Here is an 11,355-nt window from a genome sequence, read left to right as displayed (position 1 = left end):
TTATCCCATTAATGCAAAGTGGTGGTTGATTTGAGGATCTTGCTCCTGAAAACTGATGTAGTCTGGGAAAGGCAAATGATAGGTTTTTTCTGAGTATCAATTTTGTACTTCAAGTTCAGAACAATTTTGTACTGAATAAGATGTGTTTCCAAACAAATTCTCTTGTCGTTATCCGGTCAACGTTTGTTCATAGAGGTAGTAGAATTCTTTGCACAGTTGAAATCCATTATGAAATGACGTTAGGATTATTAAGTTGCTGCAATTTTATCATCATTTGAACTAAGACAATTACATGATCTGATTAACTAAATATTTCTTGCAAGAAGTTTTTTTTCTTATGGGTTTTCTTTCCCCTTTTTCTTTTTAGGGGATAGGAAGTAAAGCGTCAATATATTTGATGAAGAATTTTTTCTCATCTCATAAAGATATGAGTTTGATTCGATGTGGATTGTGGAGTAAGAAAAAAGGGAAAAAAGAACAGCATACTCTTAACATTAGACAAATAAAGAAACAAATTTTGATTGGCCAAAACCATGAAAACAACAAACTCATAAGAATTAGAATATTGATTAACACCAAAGTCCAAATGGGTGTTTGAATCTGGAAACATGTTCATAGTTCACACATGAATTCTATGATTATCACAAGGTTACTAAAAACCCTAGCTAAGGAAAAAGGTAAATGTCAGGAGTTAAATCCAAAGGGAATTTGTAATAACAGCATAAGGTATGTTTCAAACTCTTGTCTTTTCTTGTACTTGTAAGCAAAATGATTATTTATTTGTACCTAACTATCTCTCTTTCTTTCTGTGCCTCGATGACATCGCTTTAATGCTTGCACTTATTTATAGTTCTCCAGAGAAGGGTGGTGTTTGTTCTCTTCCCTTATTTGTATCATTATCATTATCATTATTATTATTTATACCATTTTTCTTTGATTTTCCATTTTCTATCTTCCATGGCTACACCTTTCAATATGCAGCATCAACTGTTTCATCACTTGTAAGCTTCCTTTCTCCCTTTATGTTTTATTACCTTGTTATTATTCTTAATTGTACATTAGACACAGTGCATAATGATGTGAAGTTGAAGTGTTCCCTGAAACTGATTTTGATATTTATTGTATAACAAAAGTGTTGACCCCTTTATTTCTGATGTATATGATTTCATTTGTACAACTCTATGCATTTCTAACATGGCAAATCTACAAGTTCAAGAAGCTCATATCTAACTGCAGATCCTTCGGATTAGATATCAGAAAGAATTTAACTGTCTATGCCCTTCAACATGCCAAGTTGAACAAAGTAGAGGGCTCTTTGAATAATGGCCTGTTAGTTGGGTCCTTGTCTAGATATTACACATCCTTAAGGGAATGCTCATCGCTCGCCGAATTAGTTAAGACTCATTTTTCTTGTATTGATCAAAGAAATGAAGTAGAGGAGGTTACTGATGTTCCATCAAGTAGTACTGAGGGAGTGGAGTTTAATAGAGTGGACTACATTGTTTCGGTATTGCATGAATCTGCTAGGAGCTTTTCTAAATCTGTTGAGTCCCTTGGAGTCTCAAGATGTGGTCCAGAACTCTCAATGGCTTGGATTGGAAAAGATGTTCATGAGTGGCATAGGCGAATTGCTTACCAGGTTAAGCACCAAAATTTTCTTTGATGCTGAAATTTGCAACTACTTAATTACAACAACTGACAACATGCTTGCTTACACAGGTTGCAGTTTATGCTTTGATGAAAACTGCAATTGATTTGGAGATATTGCTATCACATGAACGACACAACGAATTTTCCCCTGTTAGAGAGATGTAAGCTTTTAGATTTTTCTCTTGCATACTTTTTGGAAATGGTAACATCCATAGATATGTGATTAAGAGAAGTAACAAGCTGTAGTTTCAGTTTGAACCCTTTAACAAATCAGGTGGGAGAACACATTGAGCTTCAACTCCGAATGCAGCATCCGGATTTGGTGCATTGGTTTAGAGACACTGAAATGCCACAGATAGCAGCATACTTTATTCCTCTTCTGAAACAATGGTCTGTGGAATATGCTGGAAGGTTTGCCTCAAACAACCTTGTTTTTTCAGAAAGTTATGTCCAAACCATGGATTAAAACTCTTCTAACAGGTCCAATTAGCCTGACAGAAAAGCTTTCAGCGGCATTGCAGGTATAATTGTGGCTATAACCTGCTGTACTGCAGTGGTGAAATTAGGCTGTGGCCGTATCCGTCGCCCCATACCTGTTTTGTGTTTTGAGGATGTTTTGGTCAAGCTCATGGATTTTTCACTCAGTCTTGCTTCAGTGGACAAACTACACCAGTTAGCAACTGAGGCAGGATTTGAATTGAATTTCTTGTTGCATTTTGGTAAGAAGATTCTTCCGAGCGAAAAAACCGAGGAGCTTGAGTTTTGGATTGGTTTGGCACATAAGAAACTACAGAAAGCATTCTCTGAAGAAAGCATCATGTCAAACAAGAAAAGTGAACACAAGGTCAAGTTTGCAGACTCATTCAAAACTTTATGGATAATAACTTTAGTTGACTATAACATTTTCCTAAGAATTTATTCCATTCAGAGTGAATATAGTCACAGATTAAATCTACCATGTTCTCTTAATTTCCATTTAGTTTACTTATACTTTAGTCCTTATAGTTTGACTCATTTTAAGTTAGGTTCTTACAGCATTTCAATATGTGTATATGATTAAAACTACAAAACTATAGGGAACCGTTGAAAGTTGAGTCGAACAATAAGAACATGCTTTGTCAATGTCTTTTCCAGTTTTTTAGCATGTTAATCTTTTCATTTCATAGGTGCACTGATTATTATATTTATCACTCTTCATTGATCTAGTTTCTTGTACTGCAACTTTTACAGATTCCATCAGATACTTTGGCCATACTGGGACTTTTTGCATATCTTGGAAGAAGGACTAGAATATTTCTGTCAGCAATGGGAATTAAGGACCTTGATGAAATTGTTAAGGACTTACTTAGGTTGATCTCTTTGCTCGTCCGTTTCATTTTAGCCGTATTGATCTTCAAGATATCGATACTAATCATTCATTGCCTTTTCCCTCCAAGTTACTTGGAGTGTGGGATTCTTTTCATTTATCCAGATTTTTCCTGCATACCAGTTTATCAATGCTTCATGGAGGTTAGTTTCTGTGAACTTTACCAACTGCTATTTGAGATTAAATGTTACTAATTTTAGTTTATACTATCTTTCAGGTAGTAACTGATGAGATAGGATGGCTTGATTTTTATGCTTCATATGTCCAAATAAACTGCAAACAGAAAAGACAAAAACACAACGCTCGCCAAGCAGAGAAGGAGATCATTTTATCTGTTGTTTTTACTGTGTGCTATGATGTTTTCTCTGGCTTTGCGCACTTCAATCGCTCGACTCAGCAATCGTTGGACACAGCTTCACTGTCATACTTGCTTCACTGGTAACTTTTAGTTTATGGAAAATGTTTCCAAGCCAGAAAATTTTCCAGAATCATGTGGCAAAATAAAATAGGAATACTATAAATTTGTTAATAATTCATGATTTCCATCAAACCACTTAAAAAACTGCCCCTTATAACATTTCTAGTCAAGGATTGCTAAGCAATTGTCTGCAAGATCATTGGGCTGCTTATGATAAATCAGGGTATGCTGGTTTTGTTGAATTCTTTTACACATTCTCTTCTTTCATAGAAGACAACTTTATGTAATATGATTTAATATATGATCCATTTTCAGTGATTCACTAAATATTATGGACCATGCTGCATCTGACAATCATACATCATCATACATTGGAGGCATAAATGGAACTAAGTTAACTTTGCTGTTTGAAGGACCGCATAGGTCACAGGACTTAACTACCAAAGGATTTCCAAAGATTGATTCTCACAACAGTTCTGGACTCCCCAAGGTATATTAATTATGCAATGCTACTTGTAAGATCATTAGAACAACCTCAGTTCCAAAGTTAAGGAACTCATTATCTTACTAAACAAGAGATGCAAAATTTTATGCCTTGTTATATAAGTAGCAATTACATTACTCTTCATATATGACACAAAGTAACAGTGACAGATAGAAGAGAACAGAGTGAGTATTCGACATGGTCTCGACTTGACATGATAGTAACCACTGTATTTCTCGTCTTACTTCAAATCACAGGCTCCAATTTTGGCAACAAACAAGGAATCATCATTCGGGCAAGTTTCCGTAAATGACAAGTCAAGTCCTCTACATCAAAGTATTATCAAGCGATACAGCACCAAGTTGGCATTGACAAGTGCGGTAAGAAAGACTTGTATGAGAATTTAAAATCCACATGCTTTTAGGAAGTGTGCTACTTACTATTACTACTCACTAGGACCTTTGGATGGGTACAAGGTTGCTCTTCATGGACATCAAGGTTGCTTTGCAATTACTTGCAAAGCAAGCACATGGCTTCAAGGCTTCAAGAAGTCAAAGAAAGAGATTAGAGAGAACCTTGACTGATGTAATAGTATTAATTCCAATGACAATCTTGATGCTACTTCCTGTAAGCAACTTATGCTTTTTGTTCTATTTTGATGAGTTTGATGTGTAAAATTAGAAATAGAGATACAAGTTTTGGCTTTCTCATTTTGTTAACAGGTAACAACAGTAGGCCATGCAGCTATAATAGCAGCCATCAAGAAATATATGCCATTCTTGGTAACAAGTTGCTGCCTTGTCACTCATATTTTGCTGCATTAATTGATGATGTAACAACATTGATGGAGGTTGCTTTTGTATGTGTAGATTCCTTCCTCTTATTCTCCAGAGCGTTTGGATGTTGTAAAACAACTAAAGCAAACTAGAGAGATGATGAGTAAGAGTAACCAGTCATTGGAAAATCAAGATGATCAGCCACCAACCATTTCATGAACATGATTCTTTCTCAACTCTCAATACAATTTACATTTGGAGAAAGCAATTGTATATAGATGACAGCATTATTTTTATGTACAATGTGAATGTGACAAACTTCCATTAGGGTACTCAATTGAATAATGCCCTAAGCTTGTTGGATGTGATGCACATGCAGATTTATCCAAATCATTTATTAAAAAATGCTCCACTTTACAGATCTTCACTACTTGTCTGATGCTACCCTAATTTGGAACCCCTCACAAATTTTTTTTTCTCTTTTGGGCACAAACCAACAAAAATGCCCTTAAATTATCAAATCACTTACAAAAAGTAAGTTCCAATTTTATTAACGACAAAAATATTCAACTAACTTTGATTAATTTAGTGGTTAGTTCACTAATCCGCTTAAACAAGTATCGATAATTTGAATCTTACCTTGTGTATACAATAACTTCTTGACCTGTGACAAACCCTTAAATGAAGTTCAAAACCATAATGGATTAATTCTTTACCTACCAAATTAAGACTTAACAAATACCGTGAAAAAAAAAATGACAACAATATTCTCAAAATATTTTAAAATGCAGATTGAATTTAATTTTAGAGGTGATAAATGTAATATGTGAAGAATCAATGAGTTTCACAATTTAATTTGATAAAAATAAAAATTGGTATGTAATAAATCTTAATTTTATATGTAAAAAGTAACATCGTTAAAACTAATTGCACAACTATAATTTCTTAATTACTGTCAAATAATAGAAATAACTTTAACTATATTTTTTAAGTATTTTCAAATCTGTCTAACCACGGTAACCACTATAAAATGCACCTTCTAATAATTGTTTGTTTCGGGTCTGGTACAAATTGCTGCATACCAAAATACCTCTCATAACATGGTTTTTGCATAACCTAGTAGTTTATTTGGCTGTCTAATGCATACAATTGACTAAAAATAATTTAAGGCATACTACAAACACACCTCAAATAAGAGAAGTTGTATTGCTCTTATGGCCTGAATTACAACTGCAAAATCTCAACTATTACCTACATACATACTCAACGGAAACAACTCCAAATAGACAAGAAAAGAAAAGAAAAGTATAACACTACACAACATTCTCGTATGTTCAATTCTGGTAACAATTTTGAACTTCTTCCGTGTCCAAAATGTTTTCTCTTGTTTTATTGTGTTTTTGCTAACAAGAACATGTAGAATATGACCTGAAATGCTTCCATAACTGTAAGAAAATCAACCTCTTTTCTCATAGAAAGCCACAACAATCCAACACAAGGTCTATATATCAAATCACTCTCCTTGAATCACGGGCAGATGCAATGTGGTCCTACAAACATGAAACGATGTAATCAGGTTTATGAATCAAAAGCATCCAAGTCTCTTACTGAGAAATCATAAAATGATAATCCAGTGAAAACATCATCAATTTACAGAAAGGAGTAAACGAAAGGAGTCAATATAAGGAGGAGAATTAATTAAAGTTAATTGTGTCAAACCTTAAATTTATCAAACAACAAGATGTTTTCAATCATTCTTAGATAGTTAGATATGCCTCATTAAATTGAGGACTAAAGCGAGAAGAATTTATGTTGGCAGCAATCTTTTGTTTGCTCCATGTTTCAACTATGAGTTCTTGTTTCAAGCTTATCATTCATAGATGAATATCTTGTTTCGGAAGATACATCAAACTTCGTTCAAGTTGTAAAAAGTCAACACTAAACCCGATCCCATACAGCAGTATATTCAAACAATGCTAAGATTAAATCGGCGATATACTGTCAAATAAAGAAGAGATTAAATCGACAAAGGTACAAACAGGGATTTACATCCAGACTTACCGAGATAAAGTCAAATGCTTTAGTATCTTCTTTCTTTGAATTGTTCATCAGTGAGGTAGGAGGTTGGTTTGAGAAATTTGGTTGAAATATATCGGGAAGAGGTGTACTTCCATTGGGTCCAGTCATTTGAGCAGCACTAGCATTTTGCATGTTGGCATTATTAAGGTGTTGGAAATTAGCCATTGTTGCAAAGAGTTGCTGCTGAGCCAAGAGAGTCCCCATGGCACCATAATTAAAGGGCTGAGAAGCATACGGGTGGTTCAACATCATACCGGGTTGCACACCATAAGGCAGCTGACCCGTAGGAAACATGGGATTTACATTGAACCCAGCTGTCTGGGAACCCAACATGCCACCTAAATTATTATCTGGAACCTGACTATTTAAACCTGAAAATAAAGATTCCGATTGCATTGTTGTCGCAGGGGGAGATGGTTTATGATTTGAACTTGAGGTATTTTCCTCTAATGACAAGCCACCCATTAAATCACCAACAAATTCTTTATGATTTGTTTGCTCGGGATTGGAAGCAAAGAGGTCAAAGGGTTGGGGATCACTCCTACTTGTCTGTCCACGACCTCCATGATCAACTGGTTTATCACCACCAACATCCATCCCAGAAAAGAGATCAGCTGCATGCTCTTTCTTCTCACTTGTATGAAATGACACACCAGCAAAAGGGTCGTCATCATTTTTTGGTTCATTAGTAGCTTCAACAGAACCACTAAAATCTCCAAATAAATCATCAACGAGAGGAGGTCTACATGATGTCAAATTTTCTATATTCTGATCAAGCACATTCTTTGTAGAATTCTCCATTTCGAGATTATCATTTGAATCTCCAGTGTCAATCAAGTCAGGCAACTCAACAGCAGTAGTACTTTCTGTCTTCACAGCCTTCTCTGAATTAATACCAGAGCTATTTGAGTGGCCTACACCTAGAAGCCCAATAACCTGTCAATCAAGGGACAAGGGGCAATGTACTAAATTAAATTACAAAGGTTGATCTTAGACTTTTCTGCTGACATTGGCTATAATCATTAGTGTTATTCAAGAGAAAATTACAAATGACACTCAGTTATCGGCATATGAGATAATTTATTTCTTGTGTAAGTGACTAAGAAAAAGAAAGAACTGAAATTACAAGGGTATGAAATGCATAAACATGCGTCAAAAGTATGTCAATATCCATACTTCCACAAACAACAATAAATGAAAATATCAATTATCTAGGGTTCTTCGCAATTTAGATTCAATTTATCAACTAGCATCCTGCCATATCCTACAAATTCTGCGAGAATCTCCAGTGCCACACAAGCCAAAATTTTCAAACCTTAAGAGAGAAGGGGAGAGGGATGAGGTTTGACCAATATTAAAATGTAATGAATAAGATGAAATTTCATGATTTCATGTGATAATTTTCTTTCAGATTTTGGTTATAAAGTTACCCTGACTGCCTTTTCCCGCAAAGAAGATTGGGGAGATTCTGAACATTTCACCACTGCATCACTATTTTCAGTGAAGTAAGAAAAAACAACTGAAAAATGATCATCATCCTTCTTTCTAAGCATGGCTTCGAGCACGCAAACAGCTTTCATGCGAACCTGAAAATAATATTCTCATAATAAGCTAAATAACATATAGATTAATATGCAGAAAAAATTTCAAATATTTAGTCCAATAAGATGAAAAAAAACAAAACCAATAAATGAATCATTAGTTTATGTGAAGCCTTTTTTTAAAAAATGTATATAATTATGTGCATTCCTTTGTAATTGATATGGACTTTTGATCAGTGACTTCATATTGTTGTAGAAACATTAACATCGAAGACATGCCTGCCACATGGGAGATTGAAGCTTTGGTTCAAGGGCATGACATAAAGCCACAGCATCCAACTTGGCAGCCTCTGTTAGGAAAACTTGAATAGCATCTCGAGTGGGTTGTAGCCGAATACCCCCTGAAGTTACAATTGTCTCCAGCAACCTATCCTCCCTTGTCTTACCTTCCGAATAACTTGCACCAGAATCACCATTTGATGTTTCCGTCTTAGTTACCCTTGAATCCTGACTCCAAGGACCACTGGACTTTGGAAGCTCAAAACTACTCTGATTTTCATTTCGGTATTTAACCGGTTCATATCTCTCACCACGTTCTTCTTCTATGGTCAATGACCTTCGAAGATTTGGACTCCTGTAGCTTCCAGTATCATTCTTCATTAGTGAATGTCCCTGTGTTAAGCTACTAAATCCTTGCTTAATTGATGCACTTCCAATACCGACTACCTCACTAATAAAAGATTTCTTATCTTCTGATGGTGGTTCATAGTTGGTATTCCCAAACCCTTGTATTCGCCTGTTAATATCTTCAGTAGGCGCTGCCACTGGCTTATTTTCTTCTGAAAAGATGGCAGAGATAGCCTCATGAGCCGTGTCTCGCACAGCCTTATTTAGTGCATCACCTTTCAGAGGATCCAACTGTCCCTTGTAATGAAACAATTGACGAACTGCCACCGAATGTCTCTGCATTTCCCTTCTAAACTCTACACCAGATTTTCCAACACAATACTTTATCAATCTTAAAGCCTGCCAACAATAATGGAAAAGAAAAATGAACTGAGTACACATAACTGACTTTAGACAAATAACGAGCCTATCATCCAAGTATCTAACAACAGAAACATTATAATCCTTTTCTTTCATATCCCTTAGTCAAGTTCCTGTAAACTAGAAGTTAGAACACATAACCATATTACAGAATAACACAATTTCAAGGACAACTAGAACAACTCATATTAGGATTTACCGTTTTAAGGATAATTTAGTATTGGAAACAAAAGATGGACATCGCTCACCTCACAAGCACAACATATATAGATCAGTGGATTACAGTATAGAAAGCTAAAGCAGCAAAAAGCACATCCTAACAATAGTGCCTAAATATTCACAATCACATTACTCAATCAACAACAAAAATTGTACACATTCCCTAGCCAAGTTAATTTAAGCTAATAAGAGATTCGTAGGCACAGTCTATCAAGTTCATCTATTAGCCTGTTAGGTACCCTAAATCATTATCTAACATGTGCAATGGCTTTGATAATAATAAAAAAAAAAAAAAAAAAAAAAAAAAAAAAAAAAAAAAAAAATTAATTAAATATTTTTTCTATTTTAAATTTAATCTGTTTGTCCTCTGATTTTGCGCCACTAAAATACAATCAAGAAAATAATCCATGTTTAAATCAAACGCAGGACCAAGATGCTCAACATTCATAATACATAACCCCGGAAAACCAGTAACAATACCAATTTTTCTTTCTTTTGTGTATACCTTCTGTTTCACAATTGGGCTCTTATGATCGAGTCTCTTCAACACAAACTCTGAAAGCTCTTTCACAATACTGACATGCGATGTCCTCAAAAGATCGCAGATTTCCTCCAATTTGTAAACCGGAGTGACCTTATCTTCATCCGAAGTAGCTGAATCGATCAACCTCGACCTCCAATACGACTCCACAGCTCTTCGACTCGATTCCATATTCCCCCAAACTCAATCAAATTAAAAACCCTAAAAGAACAAACTTTGCAAAGTGATCACAACCCCACCACGCGGAAACTTCCCCGATCAGAAACTAACCTAAGACCCAGAACCCAAAATGCCCTGAATTGGAAAACCCAACACTGTATCGAGGTAACTGTTATTTTTTCAGGGTGATGAAGAATCCAGGAAACAGAAATGCAAGCGCGACTGATTTAAGAGTTGTGAAAAAGGGGGATAAAGAAATGGAAAACGATGTCGAAAGGGGGGTAAAGATGCGAAAAGGAAGAGATTGTGTGAGAATTGGGGGGAATCTGAAACGGGTTGGGTGTCTGTGTAACTGTTTCTGTTGTGTAACTTTTGTGATTTGGGGATAGATTAAAAAAAGAAAAAAGAAAAAAGAAAAAAGAAAAAGAAACTCAGAATTGTATTGAAATTGAAGGATTAGAGAGAGAGAGAGAAAAGGTTAGAATGATTTGTGGCAGCAAAACGATGAAAAGAAGCATGAAAGGCGTGGCAGATGAGTGAATTAGAGTTTGATTTGTCTCAAGTCTCAACATAATTGCGAGTTCCCTGCGCACGTTAGCACCCGCCGCCGCAAGCTGCCAATCCACCTCCCTAGTTATTTTTTAAAAATTACGCAAAAAAAATTAAATCCTAAATCAATTAATATATATTTATATTTTATGCTATTAAATAATTTTTTATATATTAATATTTTTTTATTTTCGATTGAATAACAAAAGTAGGAATCTTATAGCAAAAAAACTGGAAAATTTATTTTCATTCTCAGAAACTACATCTATTAGCTATGATGCACGAACACGAGACACGACACGACACAAGATATACGACAAACGAATTTTAAAATTTTATAAAATACAGAGACATGTATATATATTTAAACGAATTTTATATATATATATATAAAGTATTTTTTAAACAAATTGTAATAATATTTTGATATTTTATTTATATTAAAACAAATTATTTTTTAAATTATTTTTAATGTCTTATTTATTTATATACAGTGTTTAAATTATTTTTTGTTTTAATAAATAAT

At 34.7% G+C, this 11,355-nt stretch overlaps 3 protein-coding genes across 6 annotated transcripts in view; 2 read left to right on the top strand and 1 right to left on the bottom strand.

Annotated features, from left to right (window-relative positions):
* Nucleotides 1–180, top strand: part of LOC107464050 (uncharacterized) — a gene marked incomplete in the record, with an annotated part of 2,314 nt that extends 2,134 nt beyond the window's left edge. Inside the window, 1 exon segment of the mRNA XM_052254531.1 lies at nucleotides 1–180.
* A 364-nt stretch (nucleotides 181–544) lies between these two features.
* Nucleotides 545–5,176, top strand: LOC107463883 (uncharacterized). 4 transcript variants are annotated; one of them, XM_021130615.2, is made up of 14 exons: nucleotides 545–1,001; nucleotides 1,237–1,639; nucleotides 1,720–1,811; nucleotides 1,903–2,061; nucleotides 2,161–2,494; nucleotides 2,881–2,999; nucleotides 3,087–3,159; nucleotides 3,234–3,454; nucleotides 3,601–3,657; nucleotides 3,750–3,924; nucleotides 4,176–4,298; nucleotides 4,375–4,545; nucleotides 4,641–4,700; nucleotides 4,788–5,176. In XM_021130615.2, the coding sequence occupies exons 1-14, from the start codon at nucleotides 958–960 to the stop codon at nucleotides 4,911–4,913; spliced, it is 2,157 nt and encodes a 718-aa protein (XP_020986274.1). In that variant the 5' UTR covers nucleotides 545–957; the 3' UTR covers nucleotides 4,914–5,176. The 4 variants fall into 4 exon arrangements, 3 of the variants coding, with proteins under 3 accessions (XP_020986274.1, XP_020986273.1, XP_020986275.1); XR_002367303.2 differs by lacking the exon at nucleotides 545–1,001 and having other exon boundaries at nucleotides 1,022–1,639; nucleotides 4,395–4,545; nucleotides 4,788–4,870; XM_021130614.2 differs by lacking the exon at nucleotides 545–1,001 and having other exon boundaries at nucleotides 1,023–1,639.
* Nucleotides 5,177–5,873: 697 nt separating this feature from the next.
* Nucleotides 5,874–10,791, bottom strand: LOC107464032 (protein MODIFIED TRANSPORT TO THE VACUOLE 1). The gene is made up of 5 exons (XM_016082930.3): nucleotides 10,086–10,791; nucleotides 8,594–9,340; nucleotides 8,204–8,359; nucleotides 6,756–7,709; nucleotides 5,874–6,244 (listed from the first exon to the last, which is right to left on the bottom strand). Exons 1-5 carry the CDS (start codon nucleotides 10,290–10,292, stop codon nucleotides 6,203–6,205), a joined length of 2,106 nt encoding a protein of 701 aa, XP_015938416.1. The 5' UTR covers nucleotides 10,293–10,791; the 3' UTR covers nucleotides 5,874–6,202.
* Between the last annotated feature and the right edge of the window lie 564 nt (nucleotides 10,792–11,355).

The sequence above is a fragment of the Arachis duranensis genome, chromosome 9, assembly GCF_000817695.3.
Source record: "Arachis duranensis cultivar V14167 chromosome 9, aradu.V14167.gnm2.J7QH, whole genome shotgun sequence".
NCBI classification, from domain to species: domain Eukaryota; kingdom Viridiplantae; phylum Streptophyta; class Magnoliopsida; order Fabales; family Fabaceae; genus Arachis; species Arachis duranensis.
This window is presented reverse-complemented; position numbering and strand designations above follow the sequence as displayed.